The sequence below is a fragment of the Clytia hemisphaerica genome, unplaced genomic scaffold (genome assembly GCF_902728285.1).
Source record: "Clytia hemisphaerica strain Z4C2 unplaced genomic scaffold, Clytia hemisphaerica genome assembly, whole genome shotgun sequence".
Lineage (NCBI taxonomy): Eukaryota > Metazoa > Cnidaria > Hydrozoa > Leptothecata > Clytiidae > Clytia > Clytia hemisphaerica.
The window spans coordinates 786031-807820 of NW_027103633.1; the positions used below are offsets into that span (position 1 = coordinate 786031).

The window sequence follows — 21790 nt, forward strand, 5'->3', positions numbered from 1 at the left end:
ATGAATCAAAAAAAAAGTTCATATTCAGTAGATTTTGTTAAAAATCAACGAGACTAAATTATTTTCATCAATATTCATAATAATTTTAAGAAGCTAGTCAATAAAACTGACACAAAACCAAAAGAAGGCAACAAATATTTAAAGGTTTTGGTTTTAGATAAGAGTGATATCGTTTGCTTACTCATCAATTTTAATTCACAAGCATTTTCACATTGGATTGACACGGATGTGGAACAAGATTGGTCAAAAAGAGGAAGAGAAAAACATTTTTTGGTTATATCAGCGTAACAATAGGCAGACACTGTCCCAATATGAAATATGTGTCTGATATGAAACGCGAACACTTATGTAAAAACAAAACCTTTAATAAACATCTTTCAATCATAACTCTATAATATGAAGTTAAAAAAAAATAATTGAAATGGTATGGAAAATTCTGTAGAAAAGGTATAAATGATGAAAATTAAAAACGTTAAATTTTACAAATATAAAACTATTTAAATTGAATAATTCATTTACAAACAATATATGGTACTTTGGGAATCAAATTTTATATAAAAAACATCAACTGAACAAAAAATTTGAAACAATGGAAAACAAATAATGATTTACCAGCATCTTTGAACCCAATCCAATCCCACTACATTTTATCAAATATATAATTCAAATTCAAGTACAATTTTAAATTCAAGCTTCATTGTTTCATTTTAAAGTTTACACAAAGTTTCATTATAAGAAAAAAAAACAATTTCAAAAATTTACTCCATCATTAGAAGACTGTCTTGGTTAATTTGTTCTTCTCTTTTCTTTGCAGCTACAATTTCACGTTTTGTCGGTATAGTAGGGTTAAATCGCTTCTCAAAATCTAAATGTAATTCAAATGGCCAACCATTGAAGTGTCTCATAGACAAAATAATCTCATCTTGTAAGGTACTAAACCCAGATGAATAACTCATTCTCCAAAAAGAATCTTCGTGATAAAATTTCTCCAACTTGTTAGTCATAAGTGGTAACATTTGGAAAAAGCTGACAATCAATTTATCGGTACCATCAGAATTGCTACGATTTAACAACTGACAAAAGAAAGCTCGGAATCGCTCATCATCAGATCTCAAATTAGCATCCTTGATACTTCTCAAAACACAATCAAACTCGTATATTTTAAAAGCAGATGCAAATTCACGAGCAACATCCCAGAGTGATATTGGTTTCTGTTCTGCGAAAAACCGTTTGAAAACGTTGGTTTGTTCTTTGAGACCAATTTTAAGAAATTCTGCGATAAGGGTACAAAATTCTCCCCGAACGAGCCATCCAATTGGTTGATTCTCAAAGTCGTCACCAAGCTTCTTCTGTTGACATACATTAACATTTTCCATTTGAGTGCAAATAGTGAAGACAGTGTTCTTTAAAGGTTTAACGAATCTTTCGCCAACCAAAACAAACTCATCTCTCAGAATGTTCTTATCTTCTTGCAAAAGTGACACAGTACTTTGTCGTCGGCCTTCCAAAACATTATTGAAATATTTTTCACCGTTCTTAAAGGCATCAGAAGCACTAACAAGTGCACCTTTAAACATTTCAGTAGCTGTGGATTGAAACATTCTCTGAGAGTCAACTGCTGCTTGCGTTTGATTTTGATTTTCGTCTGTATTGATTTCGTCTTCACTTGATGAATTATTCTGAGGGAGGCTTGATACATGCACAACCTGGTCACTCGGTTCCGTAATAAGAACTTCCTTAGGGGGTGGAAAAGATGGTTCTTTCAGCTCTGGTTGATGTTTTGAATCTTCCAGATCCTCCGTTTGTCTGATCAGCCAATAGCCTTTACCCCGAACGCTTGGTACAAATAAACATGTAAAAGGGCCTAATTTACGTTTAACAGAATTTTTGATTTTGACGGCATCTATCCATTCTGTATCCTTGATTCCTGCTTTAACTTCACAACCATCTTGTAGACTGTATTGCTGACCTCTTTTCAACAGGTGTACACCACTTAAGCAAATGTAACTATCTTGGGATGTGTTTGTGATAGCATCTAAAACATAATGAGATGAAATATTTTGTGGTTTTGATTTTGAGTAATCATCACATAGCTCACATGTGATGGTCTTGATTGTTGGTATGAGAATAGGTTTTGCTGTTGGGGTAGAGATAATTGGTGCTGGTTGATTAGTTACTTCAATAGGAGGATCCTGCAATTTCGGTTGATTCTGCGGTTTGGTTTGACTGGAGTCTTCTCTCGTCTCATTTGGTTCATCAATGCTGTGCTCAACTGAAGTCAGTACCACATCTTGGTACTGTTTGATTAAAGCTTCTGGCGAATTAGGTGCATCAAGTATTGGTGATTCTTCAGGCCCATCTGCACTATCAATTGCATCAAAATTGTTTTCAACGGCAGTTTCATTTTCAATTTGAGAGTTTGCTGCAACATTAGTTGAAATTATGGCTCCAGTTTCCTTCATTTTGATAGAGCTGTCGAGCCTTTGAGCTTCAGCCTCCATATCAGCAACAGATGTTGTATCTTCGTTGGTGTCAGCTGGCAGATCATGCGAATCATTGTCATCTCCGAAATAATCCTCAATTGATTGGGAAGTAGTGTCATCATCTGAGATACTCGATTCAAATACACTCATGATGGGATTAAAATTATATCCACATGTATCAGGGTCGGTGAAAGCTCCCCAACATATTGATGTATCTTCCTTTGCTTCACTGATTGAGCCCATACTTGGAGATGGTGAGATATCTTCTTTTTTAGACAGAGCTTCTTGTGCGTCTTTGATCCTTTGAGAATTGATCACTTTTTGTGCCTAGAACGAAATAACAGACAGTACACAGGTAAATACACTTCATAATTATAATATAATATTATATTATTTTTATATTATAATGTCACACAGTAGGGCAGGCCATCTATATCTCACTCATCATTGCTGCAAATTCTCTCAGCGGCATTTGGGCTACTCAAAATTCTTTTTTTAAGCACAATATTACTCCCAAATGAAAAGTAAAAAGTATAAATAAGATGATAATTAGCAAAAGAAAAATTCTCCGTCCGTCATTACTTTTGAATATTTTCTGTAACCACGCCTGTCACTAATAGGTCCTTAAAAATGTTATATATCTTAAGCAAAAGAAATTGAGAAGGGTGAATTTGAAAAGAAAATTCAAATAATAAGAACTTGACTCCAGTTTATTTACTTTACTTAATTTGGTGAGCAGAATTAATCTTGAAGACTTTTGGTACAATCTCATTTTGGGGGATTTTAAGTTTTATAGTTTTAGCGAGAGCTAATTTTGGGGATAGGCTCTTCTATTTTGTCTAAATTTAAACAATTTCAATGAATTTTGAAGCTTTTTTGACAAAATCCCAGAAGATTTAATTTTTTACTTCTTGGGTCGGATTGAGTTAATTTCAAATTTCCCTTGTCTGACAAAAATATTATAGGATAAGGTATCATGAATATTGCAATAAAAAACAAACCTTTTCACGGCCTTCTTGATATATATTAAACTCTTGTGATGTCATAGAATGTGTTCTTGATCTATCCTCAATAAATTGTTTGTTTTTTCTGATCAGCAATATTCCTAAATAGATACAATAAATTTTTAAATCAATCTTGATTTTTAGATCAAGAGATGTATAACAAGCAACATGCTGAATGGACCTACCTTGATCAATATCAGATAAAAGTAGGTATTCTTGTATCTTTTCTGTAGTGTTAAATGGTAAATAAATACTTACTTACTTACTCTACATATTTTACTATTGGTATTGAGCAAACACAATAAGTTTTAGAACAATGCAAAAACGTCTGATTTATTTTCTTTTATCATTGTGTAACTTGGTCGTCTTTTTTTGAAAATTTTATGACAAAAAAAAATTTTCCTTAGAAAAATTACTTCAGCCACATTTTAGGGTACCTTGCACTCTATCTTTCTGCCAAAAATCAGGAAAAACTAATGAAGCAATTTTACACCAAGTCCAAAAAACCTTATTTTTAGGTAGTTTTTGGCCCAAATTTACCCCAATTTTTTTTTTCAAAATCGGGCTCCGTCACTTATAGGCATTGCTATTTTGTATCATTGTTCAAAAAATGAAAAAAAAATAAAATAAAAAGCCGATCCCGAGAAAAGCTGCTAACAGGAAAATGGTTTTAAAAAAAACAGAATTCCCCCCAAAAAGAAAATTCGTATTTTACGACGAAAAAAAATTTTCCGAGAAAAATTACTTAAGCCAAATTTTAGGGTACCCTGCACTCCATCTTTCTGCCAAAAATCAGGAAAAACTAATGAAGCAATTTTGCACAAAGTCCAAAAAACCTTATTTTTAGGTAGTTTTTGGCCCAAATTGGCCCCCAAAATTTTTTTTCAAAAATCGGGCTCCGTCACTTTTCAGGCATTGCTATTTTGTATCATTGTGCAAAAAATTAAAAAAAACTAATGAGCCAATCCCGAGAAAAGCTGCTAACAGGAAAATGGTAAAAGGGAATTTCCCCAAAAAAGCGAAAATCCGTATTTGACGACGAAAAAAAATTTTCCGAGAAAATTACTTCAGCCACATTTTAGGGTACCTTGCACTCTATCTTTCTGCCAAAAATCAGGAAAAACTAATGAAGTAATTTTGCACCAAGTCCAAAAAACCTTATTTTTAGGTAGTTTTTGGCCCAAATTTGCGAAAATCCGTATTTGACGACGAAAAAAAAAATTTTCCGAGAAAAAAAGTTACTTCAGCCACATTTTAGGGTCCCCTTGCACTCTATCTTTCTGCCAAAAATCAGGAAAAACTAATGAAGCAATTTTGCACAAAGTCCAAAAAACCTTATTTTTAGGTAGTTTTTGGCCCAAATTTGCCCCCCAAAAATTTTTTTCAAAAATCGGGCTCCGTCACTTTTCAGGCATTGCCATTTTGTATCATTGTGCAAAAAATTAAAAAAAACTAATGAGCCAATCCCGAGAAAAGCTTGTAACAGACGAACGGACAACGGTCAAATTAAAGGACCTCCCGGTAGGTCCAAAAAACAATATAGACATGTGTTATTCTGGACACAGCCCCTTTAGACGACTAAAAATAGTACAAACATTTTCTAATGTAGTGAAGTCGTTATTACTTGAACATACATAACACGAACGTAAATTTGTTCGACTTATGGAGTCTGGTTTATAAGGCATTATTAACTGAAGGGACCAGAAAACCTGTAGGTTAAGTAGACTTTCAATTGCAGAGGTTCCAGTTATGCAGACATAATTTATAAATAACTCTACTGTAAAGTATAAAACGAGTAAATTCTGGCTGGATTTTACTAAAAATAATGATAACTTTGCAGTTGAAAATGTGTACCTGTAGAATCCTTCCAGTTCCCTTTCCCATCTAAAGGTATAAAGGTAAAAAAAGTTTATACGAGATATATGCTTTTTTTTAATATAAAAACAATTTTATAAGAACACGAGGCTGAAAATTGGCAAAAATTGATTTTAACACTGAACTTAACAGATTTAAATCATGTTAAAGAACATTGTAAGAACATTTTAAGCAAGAAAAGTCCAAAAAATTAAGAACAGCCAATTCTGAACCAAAGTTTATTGGTGAAACACATTAGCATTGTTATGTGCTTTCTCAGTGATGATGAAATGCAGAAAACCTTTGACTAAATAAATTATGTTGTGGTAAAATTTAGTTAAATTTTTTTACCGTAGAAGAACGTAGTTGGTTTTTCTTTTTCACCCAAAGGAGTATCTAAAAAGAAAACTATTAAAGGAAAAAGAAGTTATACATTTGTCAGTGTTAGTAAATAATAATCAATAATAGGGGAGGTTCTCATTTTGGAGACTGGAAAACATAATTAGCCAACCAGATTAAGAGTGATTTAGTTTGATATAATAAAATATTTAGTTTAATTATGCCAGCAAGGATATGGTGCATAAGTTTTATTATATCATTATGTTTTCTACAGGCAAAAATACTTAATAAAAAGCATCATTTCGAGTGTACCTTTTTCACGATTGACATAGTTCAAAGTAACATCACCCTGTGGGTCATATGATCGCATTTTGCCACGAATGAAAGGAATTTCATTATTCTTAGGATTCTAAAATAAAAAAAAGGTTATCAATGAAAAAAGGACCATACGTACTATTGCTATAACAAACAAGAAGCAACAGAGAAAACGATGCAATTACAACTTGTTACAACTATTGTTTACCCAAATACCAAAAGATTTACCAAGATAAAATCTTATTTGTATTTTGTCTGATGCATAATTTATTTTACGAACGTCACCCCCCCCTGAAGGCTTAGGAACACGAGAATTCTTTTTGCGTTGGTGCAATGCAACATGCTCCATCCCACCAACCTGAAACGCTTTCTTGTGTCCCATCCCATTTTTGTTTCTATCAATAAAAGTGAAATCGATTTAATAACATTTGTGTGTCTCACTTTTTTCCCAGGGACAAAATCAGCATGTCCTTCGGGTATTTCCCTCGCTTTTTGTCCCATGAAACATTAAAAGAAGCCATGGGACACAAACTTTTTCTCTTGTGTTAGTGGGATGGAGCATGTTGCATTGCTCCAACGCCTTAAAAACTCTTATTTTGATTATTCTTCTCCCAAGGGGACCGTACTTTTCAACTTGCTCGGTTTTGGTCTCGCATAACATTCAAAATGATAATTTTAGTTTGGCGTAAAGTTCAATCCATCATGAAATTAAATCTTACTTGACAAATATCTTTTGCTTTTGTGTTATGATAAACAGTTCCACAAACAAATGATTCTTTTCCGTCCTCTTCTTCAAAGAAAATCACCAATAACTGTGGAAATGAATTGAAACACATAATAAGTCAGGCTTAACTGAGAAAAACTGAATTTGAAATTGAATTAAACGGAACAATATTTTAGTAAAGCTCAAAGTTAATTTTAGTAGAAAGCCTTAAATTCAAAGTTTTAGGTAAAATGTGACCAAAAATAGTTATCAAGATTTTTAAAATCTTATTTGAAAGTGTAAAAAAGACGGAAGCTTTTGGCTTTATTCAAATCAAGTTTTATAGCATAAATAGTAAATGAGAAAGCTGGGTTTCAAAATACATAATCAATTTCAATAAAATTTATATGCAGTTTTCCTTTTGCATCAATTTTCAGTTGATGCAGTTAAAAACAAGTAATACTTTAATGGACCTACCTATTTATAAAACGAATAATTAGAATTTATAATGGAAGTAATGTATAATTTTAAATTTCGATTTATATATCTATTGGAACGGAGAAAGCAATTAAGAAACGCATCGATGTTTAACGGTGAAAGAAAAATAATATCGACACTTTAATCAATTATTCAGAGAAAATTAAAACTGAGAAAATCTCAAAAAACCACTTTTTTCGGGACATTTCCGGTTCTAGCGGCCGAAAAATTTCTTTTTCGAAATTGGGCTCGTCACATTTTGGGCATTGCATTTTACATCATGTGCAAAAAATCATGAAATCTGTCAGTATAGTTGAAAAATGAAGGAAAACCGTTTTACGCCGGTTTTCGGCTTGTTCCGGCGATTTTTAAGGTTCCGGATTCAAAGGATGATTTTTTTGAAATCAAACGATGCTAAGTTTGGGCATCATCATAAAGAACATTTTTCTGTAAAGAAAGTAAACAATTAAATAAGTTGAAAAAATGTGACGGAAATGTGAAAAAACGACGATTTCGGCACATTTTCCGGTTCTACAGACCGGAAAATTTTTTTTTTCGGCAAACGGTTTCGACACTTTTCGGCAGTACTAATGTGCTCTATGTGCAAAAAATCGCAAAAAACTAATGATAAAATCTCGAGAAAATCTCAAAAAACCGCTTTCGGGAATTTCCGGTTCTACCGGCCGGAAATTTTTTTCGAAAATTGGGCTCTGTCAATTTTGGGCATTGCCATTTTACATCATTGTGCAAAAAATCATGAAAATCTGTCGAGTATAAGTTGAAAAAATGAAGGAAAACCGTTTTAGCCGGTTTTCGCCTGTTCCGGCGATTTTTAAGGAGTTCCGGATTCAAAGGATGATTTTTTTGGAAATCAAACATGCTAAGTTTTGGGCATCGTCATAAAGACATTTTCTGTAAAGAAACAATTAAATAGTTGAAAAAATGTGACGGAAATGTGAAAAAACAACGACATTTCCGGCAATTTCCGTTCTACAACCGGAAAAAATTTTTTTTCGGCAAACGGTTTTCGACACCTTTTCGGCAGTACTAATGTGCATCTATGTGCAAAAAATCGCAAAAAACTAATGATAAAATCTCGAGAAAATCTCAAAAAACCGCTTTTTTCGGGACATTTCCGGTTCTACCGGCCGGAAAAATTTTTTTTTCGAAAATCGGGCTCCGTCACATTCGAGGGTTTATAGTAATGCACCTTTGTGCAAAAAATCAGAAAAATTGAATGAGCCAATCTCGAGAAAAGTTGGTAACTAACTAACTAACTAACTAACTAACTAACGAACACGGGTTAATTTATAGGACCTCCACCCCACCGGGGTAGGTCCAAAAAGACGATTCATTTGAAAATCATCAAAGTGACAAATCTTACTCTTGATTCTTTTGTTTTTTCCATCAAAAATAGCTCACAACCAGAATTCACATAACCATTAATCTTTTCCTCCTCTTTCAACAACTGGACTGCACACAGGCAATGAAAAAAATGAATAATTATTGTACAATATATAGAAGAGCAGACAATGTCACATAAAAGGAAGTGAAAGTCAATCAAATTTTAAATTTAATTGCAAAACCAAAATGAAACATTTTTTAGTTTGAGTATGTTCCAAAAGTATGTTTCAAAAAGCTTTCAATTCGGTTCAATAGATCTGATCAACAAATATGATCAAAGAAAATTTGGAGGGAAGTCATACAAAATTAATTTTCTTCAGCAGAAATTTATACAGAGTATCTAAAGAAGACCGAAATAGAACTTAATAAATTATGCCATTTTCAAAAACCCATTTAATTGATTTCTTTTTTTTCGTAAGCATTTTATTTTCCTTGGGAATTGATTAAATTTTGATTGAGCAAAGAGTTTTCTTCTAAGGTAATAATTCACAATGGAGTAAGATAAATGATTTTGATTTATATAGAACCTGTTCTTTTTTCAGGACACACTATAGAAATTTCTTGGGATGATCTTGCACCATATTATAATGGAGTATTAATAGAAACCTAATCACTTCACAATCTTACCTTTGCCATTTTTGTCAACAGCAAACAATTGCGCTTCTCGTCTGTCCACAATACAAATTTTACAGTGACAAAACATATTGACTTCTCGTGCCAATTCTTTCAGTGTTGAATTCTTATGTATTATAACTCCAGCAGAAATATTGTTGTACAATGTCAAACTTGCTTTGAAGTAGTCATTATCATTACTAAAAAAATACATGCAAAAGATAATGAATCAGAATGTTTTTTCTCTTGAACTTGAACTTCATAGATTTCACAAATTATTGTTGGAAAATGAGTTAACCCTTTAAGTGCCACGGTCATTTTTTTCTAAGTCTTTTAAAGAAAATGGCTAGTTCAAACTTTGGAGGCTTATATCTCCGGATCTAGAAGGAGTTAGAAGCTTGTTAAGGGTGGGTTGGGCGGCGGTAGAGGTGGGGTAGGTAAGGGAATTAAAGCAGTCAGGCTCCTCGCTGGAGGACAGAATCAAGTAAATCAGGGTCAAATTTGGAGGTTCTTGGATCACTTGTTGACCAAAAATGGTCAAAAAATCTTTAAAAAAGTGGATTTTTGTCAAATGTTTGCATTTTTTGACTTTTTGGCTTATAATCTCGCTGGAAAGACTCACTTTTGATTCTGTTTTTGCTTGACCATAAAGCCCAATCCAATTCCTACGAGACCAAAAATGACGAATTCTAACTCAAATTGGGCAGGCAGTACAGGAGGGCTTTGCCCTCCTACATAGCCCATGTCTGATATACACGACATTGACACTTAAAGGGTTAAGGGAACTATTCAATTAATAAGTGATATCAGAAAAGCCCTGTTCAAGTTTCACTCAATCATCTTCTTAAACAATAAAATTGTTAATAAAATGAAATACACATTTTATTCAAAAAATCAAACAATTATTTTCAGTTATGAAATTTTCTTAAATTTTTTGTGACAATTAATTTTTGCGGTTTTGAGCTTCCAAACATTTTTTCGGTTCGGGCAAACAGTGAAAATTAGTTCCCACTAAGATTAGCCCCTTTAAGATACCAAATATAAAAATCAATGAATCAAAATTGTTCACCTGCTGACGACCTTTTTGCTCTGAAAAAGAAACCGAAATCAAATACATTATCAGTGGTCTTAGAAAAAGTGATCACAACAACACTTTGAAACAGTGGTCAATACAAACTATTATATGAAAGCACAATTCTATGTTTGTACTAACGATGACATAGCCTTTTGATTTTTTAATAAAACTATACCAAATAGATTTTGCAATTCTTGAATTTTTATCAAAATTTAGCCAAGTATAAAAGATAGTAAAGCCTCTATATAAAAACCATCCTGAAACAGATCTGTCTAATATGAAAGAACTATCAACACTGCATTATCGAAACAAAATCATACCAAATCAGGCATATTCTCCTTCTTATACCAGTAATCTTTGGAGTATTGAAGATTTTTCATCCAATCTTTGAACAACTTCTCACTCTAATTTTAAGAAATAGAAAGTGATTCTGAGTGATTCCTTAAAATAGTATTGTTGATAGTAGAAAATTTAAAATTGATCTTAACTTACCAAAGTCATAGAATCAGGCTCAATAAAATGAATATCAGTACGTAAAAATGCATCAATTATTCAATAAAGGCACTTTTCTTGTTATAAAAATCCTGAAATCAAGATTCCAAATTGTATTTAATGGGTTTTTCAGTTAGTGCACTAATTGTCAAGAGTGGATTGTTCAGCACTGCTTGAGCTATTGGAGCAAATCATGTTTAAAAGGATGCTCGTTTCTCAAAACAGATGAAAGTCATAAAATTTTGGCTGAAGAAATATGTTAAAATAAAGATCATAGTTTAAAATAATAACATACAAATATACTGAAAATCTTACTGGGAATGCAATAAAGAATTCTGTGGAGCCATTGAAATTCACACCTTCAATTAACCGGATATGAATGGTCCATTCTTTGTAATTACTTCCATCATATATGTTTATCTGTATCAAAAAGTAACAAAAGCAGTTTATTTGACAACTCTCTATGAATGCTCCTTTTGGTACATGTTTGTTCTGCTCTTTTCAAGAATAATACAAATTGATCTACAGATTTGCAACTTTTATCTAAAGGGGTATTTTTGACTTAATCTGCATTTGTCAATACCATGACTACAGAGTAACTGAAACAAAGAAACATAGTGATAAGCAGAGAAATCTACATTTTTTACAGTTAGTTTATACAATAGTTGTGTTAATCTAAATAACCTTACATTTTCAAGTTGAACAATGTGCAGCATAGATCCAGTATGAAAAGCATATTCATTTTCAGATATTAGCAACTCATTCAGTAAGACCTAAGGCATAAGTAAAAAAAATTCAAATGAGTCATAAATAATATATCTAACAAGATCTATGAGTAATTATGAGGGATTCACTAATGCGCATCCAAAAAAACACAGGTAGGAGAGTCCCAAAAAATATTATCTTCACTTCCAAAAACCTGAAAAACTAGTTTGTTTTTTTTTCTTTTCTGACTGATAAGTAAGTAAGTAAGTTTGAGACGCAGTCTTTTTGTATAGCTGTCTACCTGAAAGTAGGGGATTTCTCCACTTACCCTTAATCCGTCTCTTTAGTTGCTGAGCATCAAACAGAGAGGCATCATCATTATCTTGACCCGGCTGGGGATCGAACCCTCAACCTTGTGCCCTTGTGCACTGAAGCTGGACGCTCTACCTTCATGCTACAGTCTTCTGACTGATAGTCAAACTAAACCCATATAAACCCATTTTGTACCGTGATTAAGACATAAGTCAAAAGAGCCTAAAAAATTGTTTATTGCCAACTCTATTTTCAAGTTCAAAACAAGTAACATTGATTGAGTTTTAAAATGATACACTTGTAAGTTTGTTGGCTACCCTCTTATTTCAAACAGAGACCTCTAATAAACATTTTGTTAGAAAAATAAAGATACTAACTGTGAGATGTCTAGTATGCCAGCTTGGTCCTTTTTTGAATGCTATACTTTGTCTCCTTTTTTTCAGTTTGATCCGAAAGTCACCTTCAAGTTGAGGTAATGGAAATCTCTAAAAGAAATAATTAAAAGAAAACTGGTTTAAAAATACACACATAACATCAAACAGAAATTATTCTAAGACAGTGTTTAATACTGTAAGCCATAGGATTGTCTTCTTATGGTTTTGTCTGACAAGTATACCATTAGTTGGTCTGATGTCTTTTTCATCAAATTCAGACACCCTTCTAATAGATAGGATTAAAAGGCAGATCAGAGTCACTGATTGAAACTATATTCTTTGCTTAGTGTTCAAAAAGAAAGAATCTATTATTCCTATTTCTAATAAAACTAGGCCATTGTTCTAACTAAGACATTGTTCCTGACTGACTCCACCGTAGCGAAAGTGCGAACCACATTTCACAATTATAAGAATATCTTGTGTGCTTAATTCTATTTGACTTTGAGAGTTTCATGGAAGATGAAGAAGTAGAAAGATAAAAAATGCGCTAAATTTTTTTAAAAATAGGTACCGTCAACTGCTCCAACTTGGGACGAGTGTACGCAACATGGGACATGTTCATATCTGGCCTGTATTTTCACTTACTGTGAAATCTCTTTGACAACAAATTTGTTTTGATAACTCCACCAAGTTTATCAATCATACTTTCTGTCATACCATGTCACGATAACTTTCACTGATAGCGCGCCCTTTTTAACTTTTGTTTTCATTTAAAATGACGGGATGCCGAATGTCCACTTTTTTCATATTTCGATTTAAAAGCCTACTCAGTGCGAAAGAGAAATCATTTATTTCTTAATACGCGGTTCATTGAACTCAAATCAAATGACTTTGGAGGTTCGGTAAAATGGTGGTGGAATGGCTGTCCCATGTTGCATAAGATAGTCCCAAGTTGGAGCAGTTGACGGTATATATCTTCTATCATTGTTGAAAGTTGGAAAAATTTCTACCGACGCAGACATTTTTTACAGCCAATTAAAGGCACAGTCTGCTTATACTCACTTATGTTTGCTATATCGTCGTCTAGGCAAAAAACGGTAAAAAAAGATGCAAATGTAATTTTTTTATGAGTGTGGTTATGATTTTTTTGATTGCGACCGCGTACAGGAACAGGACCCTGCCAACGCACCGAACTGTCCGGTGGCAAAAAGTATCCTTTCGCTACACCGGACCGATAAGTCTGGTGTCAGTCCGGTGTTGCATACAGGGAATTTTGGGCGCCGGACATTTATGAAACAAAAAATTAAGAAACACTTGACCCACCGGACTGGCCATGTCCGGTGTTTTGATTGTCTGGTGGGAAAAAATATCCTTCTCCGACACCGGACATCCGACTTCCTTAAGTCTGGTGTAGAAATTGTCCGGTGGTAAAAAAAATTCTCATTTTACACCGGACTTTCGCGTGTCCGGTGTTCGTTAAGTTCGATGCGTCGGCAGGGTCCTACAGGAACTCGCCAAATGTTCCTAACTGTCCTATCTAGGATACCTAAATCTCCAAATTAGGATACAACTTTCCTAGTTAGGAGAGATTGCTGAAGGTATCCTAACTTGCAGGTTCTTGACTGCTTGCTTGTGATTCTTGTGATCAAAAAGTCACTTAAAAAAAAAGATGAAGCATAGAAAAATGCATGCAACTACATAACAATAATACATACCAAACAAACATCAGACATTTTGGTTGTTTAAACCTTTATGTTTACTTCAACGTTTAGCATTAGTTGTCTAAAAGTCAGCAAGTGTATTTTTGGCCAACAATTTCTCTAGTTGAGTCCATTTTGGTTGTTTGGAAAGAATCGCACTCTGCCAGACTGCCTACTTTCATTTTCTTTTCTCGGAAAAGAAGGAAATGGGGCCTGGGTAAAAGGGAAATCGAGAAATTGAAGGGAAAAACCCTTTGTCATTGTCCACCCTGATCGGTTGCGTTACATGAAACCAGAATGCTTCCCTTAGTTCTGAGAAGGTAGGGACGAAATTATTGCCGAATCAGCTTTTTTAACAAGACAAAGATTTTAAAGCGGCACTCGAGCTAGATGTTGTGATTTCGTCAGAACCTTTTAAAAAAATTTGCAAATGGCCGGCGCAGCTAGCAGCATTTTTTTGTCGAAAAAGAAACCAGAAAAGCAAAGACTTTTGAATTGACGGACATGATTTTGTGATTTGGAAAGATATCTTTTAAGGATAAAGTAATCATGGAAAACGTCCTCGAACCAACCTCAAAGACCATAGTACCTTCAATCAGCGCTCAAGTTCATCTCAGTTTAACAATTTCATTCACGGCTTTGTATGGTCTTTTGTTTTTACTAATCATATGGCAGCTGGTGTTGATACTATACTACAGACATAGAAGACTGTCATATCAAACTATTTTCCTATTTACTTGCTTGATTTGGGCAGCTCTTCGGACAACATTGTTTTCATTCTATTTTAAAAACATTGCACTTTCCAATTTACTGAGTCCGTTTGCTCACTGGCTTTTGTTTGCTTTCCCGGTTTATTTGCAGTTTTTAATGTTGAGCATAATGGTATTCTATTTTATACTGGTAAGTTATTTGGCAAAAGCACTCAGGTTCCATCAGGACCCTGCCGACGCACCGGACTTAACGAACACCGGACACGCAAAAGTCCGGTGTAAAATGAGAATTTTTTTTACCACCGGACAATCTCTACACCGGACTTAAGGAAGTCCGATGTCCGGTGTCAAAGAAGGATATTTTTTTCCACCTGACAATCAAAAAACTGGACATGACCAGTCCGGTGCGTCCGGTGTTTCTTAATTTTTTGTTTAATAAATGTCCGGCGTCCAAAATTCCCTGAATGCAACACCGGACTGACACCAGACTTATTGCGTCCGGCGTAGCGAAAGGATACTTTTTGCCACCGGACAAATACACCGGACAGTCCGGTGCGTCGGCAGGGTCCTGTTCCATCCATACATGGTTCCCCTAAAACTCTCAGAATTGGCCTTTTCACTTAGCAAACCCACAAGGAAAATCTTTATAAAAACAAAAACTTTGACAAAATAGAAAATAATTTCTTAGTAAAAAATACCATCAGTTGGTCTAATGTCAACATCCCTTGTTTAATACCCCTTTTGCCAGACACAATACACCATTTCAACTACAGTTATAATTAGCTAGCTTAGCAGCAAAACATTACATAATGACTCCATAAATTTTCACCACTAATCAGACGTTACTTATCAATAAAATCGCAGATAAAATCAATTATCGATTAAAATCGATAGCTAATCGATAATTAATTGATTGAATATACCAATTAAAAACAATAAGGGGTCACCCACATATCAATGTTTCCTGCAACTAACTTCATTGTGACGCGAGGGGTGGGGGGGTCAGAGCCTATGAGGCTAAGAAATTTCAACAGAATATCGATTTTCAAACTTGTAACATTTTGTATTCCATCCTTCGCTACACCTTAATTCAAACGCATAAAATATAACAGAGATGATATCCAATACCCTTCCGTTACGTTTGTAGGAATATGTTATTATCTCCCTAATCATAAAAACAGAGATACCGCAATAAAAAATAGATGGGCCGTATTTTGATATACAAGGGCCGCGCTGACGGACCGTCTACATAAATATGACAAAACAACGAGCCGTTTGTCTGGGGACAAACAAATGTGAAAGTCATAAGTCAAAATCACTTGTTTTAAAACCGTGCGAAACGAAGCACAAAAATCAATGTGGCTGGAATATCAATATCTGTAATAGAGAAGGAAAATTACTTTCATCAATTTTTGGTATATTTATGTAAATGACGCTAAGAAAGGGGGGTGGGGGGTTCTTCAGATAGCGTCACAATGACGTTAGTTGCGCAGGAAAAATCGATATGTGAGTGACCCCTAATCGATAAATAATTAACGCCTAAAAAATTGTGAGTATTGATTATATCGATCATATAAATATCTATTATATCAATAAGATAGTTTCATCAATATTATCGATTAAACATCGATAGGGATGAGGTATTGATTATATTGATATTAATAATCAATATCAATTATTAACACTGTAATCGATATTATCGATTAAAAATCTATGGTGATAATTTAATTGAGTGCTAAAAATTGATTAATTATCGATTAGCTATCAATTTTATTGATTAGTAACATCTGGTACTAATTATAAACTTTCCCGGCAAAAGGTCTAGCAAAAGGTCTTCCTTCCTTCCATCACCCTTTTTCCATCATCATCACTTTTTTAGAGATAGGAATAAAAAGAAGGTCCTAATAATCAAGGACTGAAAAAAGATGTTGAAAGCTGAGAAATAAAGTTTCAACCGGTTGGCAAACGATATCATACTCCAGGATGCAAGTGAAATTTTTCAATCTGCAGACCTAGACGGGGGTTAGGTTATTATCAGTAAGGGTTAGGGTCGGAGCTCGAAAGTCACAATATATTATATAGGGGCATTCCTTCCCTGAAACTTAACTTAGGATCCTGTAGAGATCGTGGGGGCACTGATAGGGTTGGGAGCCTTGTTAAGGTCTATAAATTACATGCTATAAGTATTTGTGAATGACAGCATTTTGTTGTGTCTCGTTGATGCAATCTGTTAGGCATTATTGGGTTTGTAAACCAAGGGCTTGCATTTAGTGGTTAGACCCAAGGTAGGGGGCCTATTTCACCAGTAAGGGCAAATTTCAGAAAAATACTTAAAAGCAGTTAGAAACACTTGAGAAAGTCAGAAAATCAGGAAAGTAGAAAATAGGGGGAAAATAAGCGGCAATGCATCCTGGAGTATGATATCGTTTGCCAACTGTTTCAATTAGTAATTTGGGCCTTCCTTTATTCCCATCTCTAAAGATGGGTGGCCTAATGAGGGATGTTAAAACATCAAACCAACTTAACGCTAATTGTTAGTAAAAAAAGAAGTCTGAAAAATTTTATTCGTGCAAAACTTTTTCATAAATGTTTTTAGATTAGCCTTATCCACTGTAGTAAATTGGTCTACAGCCATTTTTTATGGCTATTAGCTTCAGGTTATAGGACACTGCCTTCTTAAAATCACTAAAAGAATTGTAAAAACACTAGAACGTATGGTGCCTTTCCTACAGTGGGAAACCTATAAACAACACTTAGTTCCCCATGAAGTTAGGGACCATTTACAGGCCTCTAAAAAAATGGTATTGAGGTCCTGTAGAAAGGTGTTGAGGGACTTAAAGGTATTTAAATTTATTCACAGGTTGTGGTCAAAAATACATCACCACTACAACTAGAGAGTTTGAGGTTTGTTTATTAATCTTATTACTTCTGTTTTTTTTTAATTGTATAATAATTTTTGAACGCATATTTACACATGTAAAGAAATAGAGGATTGTCAAGTCATGGTGCTATGCAGATTTCAACTTTTTTCCAAGAGGTGAAAAGAACATGCAAGTGCAAGTGTCTTTTAGTGATATTAAGAGCTAGGAAGGGTCTTTGCTCCAAATCCTGAATGTATTTAAAGTTACAGTATTCAAAATTACTCTAGACCTTTGATTTGTGAATATGATATATATTTAAATACGCTAGATCAGGCTAGATCAGCAGCTTTATACTTCAAAATCTTCAATGCTAATAGTATAAAGTAACTTAACTTTCATAAATCATAAATTAAAACTTTTCTCATATCTAGGAAACGTATATTGTTTGTTGTCATATTTTGCAACATTGTGTTCTTAACAACTGATATTGTCAGTTCATTCTATGGTCTGCATGCTTCTGGGAAGCAAACTTATACCATTATTCGTGTTGTGGTTGATTATCTCATGTTTATGTTTGCAGCACTAGTTCTATGTTATTGCATAATCAAGGTATTTATAAATGATTCAAATTTTATAATTTATTCATTTTTTTGCTGGTACAGTCATTTTGGATTACTTTCCATAAAGTGTAGCCTTACTTTCATAACATTTTCAACATTTTTTACTTCTTGTTTTATCTACATGTCAGAAATTTACAACATTATTTATTTGCCTTCCATTCTTCCTTCCAAGCTAGCATACTATAGCTTTTAGATAAGAACAGTGCTATTTGGACGCTCTGAAAGTTACCTTTTGCTTATGATAATACTACTCCAATTTTGTTAAAAATAAACTTGAAATTTACAAAGAATTAAAAAGAGTAAGCAAGTAACGTTTCAATATTTTTTTGTTTAATTATAAGGTTAAGCTATGGGCTTATATAGTTCAATTAGAAATGTGACCCTGTTCTTATTTATTTTAGTTAACTAAGCTGCAAACAGCCAAGCTGACCTTGGATGGACAGGTTTGAGATTAACTTCAACTTTGTAGAATTTTTCCGATATTTAGCTTTCAATTCCCTGCCGTGAAGTGATTGTCTATAAACATGTTCCTTTTTCGAAAGAACCCTTCCAATTTATTGAATGTTTAGCTCCAAATTACTTTTCTGGTAGAAGTAAATCCTGCAATTGTTCTCTTTTGAACTCAGGGTGTTTCCTACTGTCAAGCAGTCACAACATGTACTATCATTGCCCTGCTATACATCAGCAGAGCATTTTACAACATCTTAGCTGTTTCACCCATACATCTTCCAACTTTTGGTTATGGTTGGATAAATGTCTCAGACCAGGTATCATTGTGATGATCTTTTCATTGTGATATTTTTATGAAATAAAAATACTCTAAAAAATATATATATAACGTGAACTTTTTAAGAATCTGTTATGATTTGTGATGCTGAAATTATGTATCGCTTTATCTATGAAGACTCTGGTGCTCTGTAAAATTTTCACCAGGTCTTATTTTAATATCAGCTTTAAAATACATTCAAGATTTTTCGCTTAGACCCATCAGAGTTTGTTTTCTTTCTTAGGGGGAAGAAGGACAAGATGGCTATGTGAAGGAAACTACAGAGGATTATGCATTTATTTCTTTTGGATGTGTGTTATTTGTCTGGGAGCTTCTCCCAACATTTACTATCGTTTGGTTTTTCAGGGTCAGACAGCCTGAAGGCAGACTGGTAAAAATATGGATTTTGTTCTTATTACATTGATTTTATATACCAAATAATAGTAATATATTACTTGACTTTTAGAAGATTGATTTTCTGCAATAACAAATTACAGTCATATTAAATATGACCAGAAAAACAGTAGAAAATAAATATGTAGCATAATAAAAGTTTTTTGGCTTTTTCTAAAAATGTGAAAAATGGCCTTAGACCTTTTTAAACCTCACCTCTTTTGGACTTAGGCCATTTTAAAATTAATTGGCTATGAGAACTTAGGCCTTTTTAAAATTAAGGTTGTGATTTGATACAACAGGGGGGTCAGGGCCCAGGATACCAACCCAGGGCCCAAAAACCTGACTTTTCGAGATTTGAAAGTAGTAGACACCACCACCCCCTCATTTTGGTATCGATACCAACTTGACTTTTTGAAATTTGAATAAAAAAAATTGACACCACCCCCCGGCCCTGGGTTTGGTATCTGGATCCTGACCCCCCCTGGATACAATACTTTAGTCTCCTTTCTGTATTTGACTCTTATTTTCTCATCCAATAGACTTCAAGTGGGTCAAAATCGGATAGTTATCATGCAAAGATTTATTTCTTTGACAATCCTAATCGTTATGATTCAGATGATGATATGGCTGTGCCTTACACACCACCTTCACACACTGGGTATGTCACAACCTTAATTTGACAATCTTACAACCCTTCAACCAAAAACTATAATGTAATCGGGCAGTGAAAAAGGGTTTTTAAAATGTGCAAAAGAAGCAATGTCATTGAATGACTAAAGAAGAAGGCATTTGTTTTAGCCTGTTGAAGTTTTGTCTTGCCCTTGCAGTGTGTCTATAGGTTACCTTATTACACTGATGATAAAAGTTTAGTTCAAATACATTTGTCATATCAATTTAGCACTAATGATGGCATAAGACCAAAAAGAGTTTTTCAAGTTCAAAAAAGTAATAACATGACTAATTGTAAATAAGGTATCAATTTGCCTTCTATTATTATTAGGTTATTTCTCATTATAATAAAAGTGCTCAAATGAGTCAGCGTTGTTTTTGTCTAAAATTTGTTATCAAAGTTTAATAAATTTATATTTTAGGCTTCTCGGTGCGCACTCATTTGGGGCTCGTGGAAGTTCACCTCAAAACTCTTATCCAAACCGGAAAATTGTTTCCTCATATGGATCAGTGCCACCATACACAGGAAGTTATAACCAATCTGTTGAAAGTACGCAAAGTCCACTTATCCGTGGAACAACACCACCTCTTCTTTTTCCAAGGACATCTCTTGGGCACACGCAACAATCACCAACTTCAATACTCAGACATCATCATACCAAAGACACTCAATCACCAGTACCTTAACTTTTTTTAGTATTTCTTCAAAGTTCTCGAAAGGGAAGAAACTTTTTGCTAAACAACACTCAATAATGAAACATCAATAAATCTTAAGTATTAATTCACGTCCAGGAATGAACTTTACGCTATTCTCCTATGTGTAATTGATGAGTACTTTGCTGATGCAAAAAAGTCCAAACTATGAAATTAATCTTAAGTTTTCTTTTTACAACCTTCGGATTTTACAATTTGTAATTCCAAGAAAATTTCTGAACTTCCTTCTATTGTTATAGTTCTTTCCCTCATAACTCCTTCCCTTATGTATTTCATATTTAATAACACTTCACACTTCAATTTAAGTTATTTTGGAAAAATTTATAAATTATATTATTATAAAAAATAGATCTAAAAAGCTTGATTCCTTAGAAAACTTTAGTAATGCTTTGCCTTAAATTTCATATTTTTGGCATATCTTGTTTAAAAAAATACTCTTCTTTATTGACGAAATAAGTATTATATTAGAGCTTAGATTATATCATAGTAGTGATTCAGTTCACAATTTGATTGTAGCTGTATAACATTTTTTGATAAAGATAAATTATATGAAGGTTTATTGATAAAATATTTAATATTTTTAATGATTTAGTTTAGTTGATTTTATATCACAATTTGGAGACCAATGTTAATTAATCAACTTAATTACATGCAATCAAGCTTAATTGACATGCCCCATATTTTATTATTATGATCAAAATATTTTAATTTCAACATGAATGATTTTATACATTTATTTTTTTATTTTAAGGAATTTTGAGAAAAGTAGTTTTTGTTTACTTGGTTCAGCTATTTGAAACAAGTTTATTTTTGGCATTTATTAAAGAAACACTAATATAGATTTTATTGTTAAAAATCACCCATTTTTTGTATTCTTCATAGTTTTAAGAAATAATGTTCTTGTTGTATACACTTGGTTCTGAAATTCTTTGCCATTCTACTGATCGATCTTTGAGACTACTGTTTTGATAAATCCAAAATCGTATTTTTAAAGAAAGTATTTCCTCCATTTTAAGCTGCTGATGTGACTGAATGATGGTTATAATCTAAGAATTTTCTCCTTAGTTCCAGATAATTTCTTAAATAGAATAGTGATTATACTATCAAGCTCATAAACCACCTTTCATTTCTTTCTATATTATTGTTTTGATGCAATTTTTGTGTCTACATAAAAATTACCAAGATACTTTTATAAGAAATTAATT

General features: G+C 33.4%; 2 protein-coding genes across 3 annotated transcripts; one reads left to right on the forward strand and one right to left on the reverse strand.

Moving 5' to 3' along the window:
- Nucleotides 1–187: 187 nt before the first annotated feature.
- LOC136802646 (uncharacterized) lies at nt 188–14067 on the reverse strand. Of its 2 annotated transcripts, none has more exons than XM_067059408.1 (14): nt 13865–14067; nt 12153–12260; nt 11448–11531; nt 11074–11178; nt 10587–10670; nt 10261–10280; nt 9207–9391; nt 8560–8648; nt 6715–6807; nt 5993–6089; nt 5693–5737; nt 5342–5371; nt 3485–3588; nt 188–2810 (listed from the first exon to the last, which is right to left on the reverse strand). In XM_067059408.1, exons 1-14 carry the CDS (start codon nt 13880–13882, stop codon nt 759–761), a joined length of 3114 nt encoding a protein of 1037 aa, XP_066915509.1. In that variant the 5' UTR covers nt 13883–14067; the 3' UTR covers nt 188–758. The 2 variants fall into 2 exon arrangements, with proteins under 2 accessions (XP_066915509.1, XP_066915508.1); XM_067059407.1 differs by having other exon boundaries at nt 189–2810; nt 5693–5749.
- Nucleotides 14068–14228: 161 nt separating this feature from the next.
- On the forward strand, nt 14229–21493 carry LOC136802648 (G protein-coupled receptor 137Ba-like). Its single transcript, XM_067059409.1, has 8 exons — nt 14229–14749; nt 17420–17463; nt 17852–18029; nt 18442–18483; nt 18667–18807; nt 19051–19197; nt 19742–19860; nt 20294–21493. Exons 1-8 carry the CDS (start codon nt 14399–14401, stop codon nt 20556–20558), a joined length of 1287 nt encoding a protein of 428 aa, XP_066915510.1. The 5' UTR covers nt 14229–14398; the 3' UTR covers nt 20559–21493.
- Nucleotides 21494–21790: the final 297 nt, after the last annotated feature.

What these genes read in the sequence shown, in the direction of transcription:
- LOC136802648 (XM_067059409.1), top strand. Translation starts at nt 14,399, where the DNA reads ATGGAAAACGTCCTCGAACCAACCTCAAAGACCATAGTACCTTCAATC. An exon ending in TATGTTATTGCATAATCAAG is followed by an intron (nt 18,030 to 18,441) that starts GTATTTATAAAT and finishes TATTTATTTTAG; the next exon opens with TTAACTAAGCTGCAAACAGC. An exon ending in GGATAAATGTCTCAGACCAG is followed by an intron (nt 18,808 to 19,050) that starts GTATCATTGTGA and finishes TTTCTTTCTTAG; the next exon opens with GGGGAAGAAGGACAAGATGG.
- LOC136802646 (XM_067059407.1), bottom strand. An exon ending in ACATTGTTCAACTTGAAAAT is followed by an intron (nt 11,179 to 11,447) that starts GTAAGGTTATTT and finishes TTTTTGATACAG; the next exon opens with ATAAACATATATGATGGAAG. An exon ending in AGCAAAAAGGTCGTCAGCAG is followed by an intron (nt 9,392 to 10,260) that starts GTGAACAATTTT and finishes GTATTTTTTTAG; the next exon opens with TAATGATAATGACTACTTCA.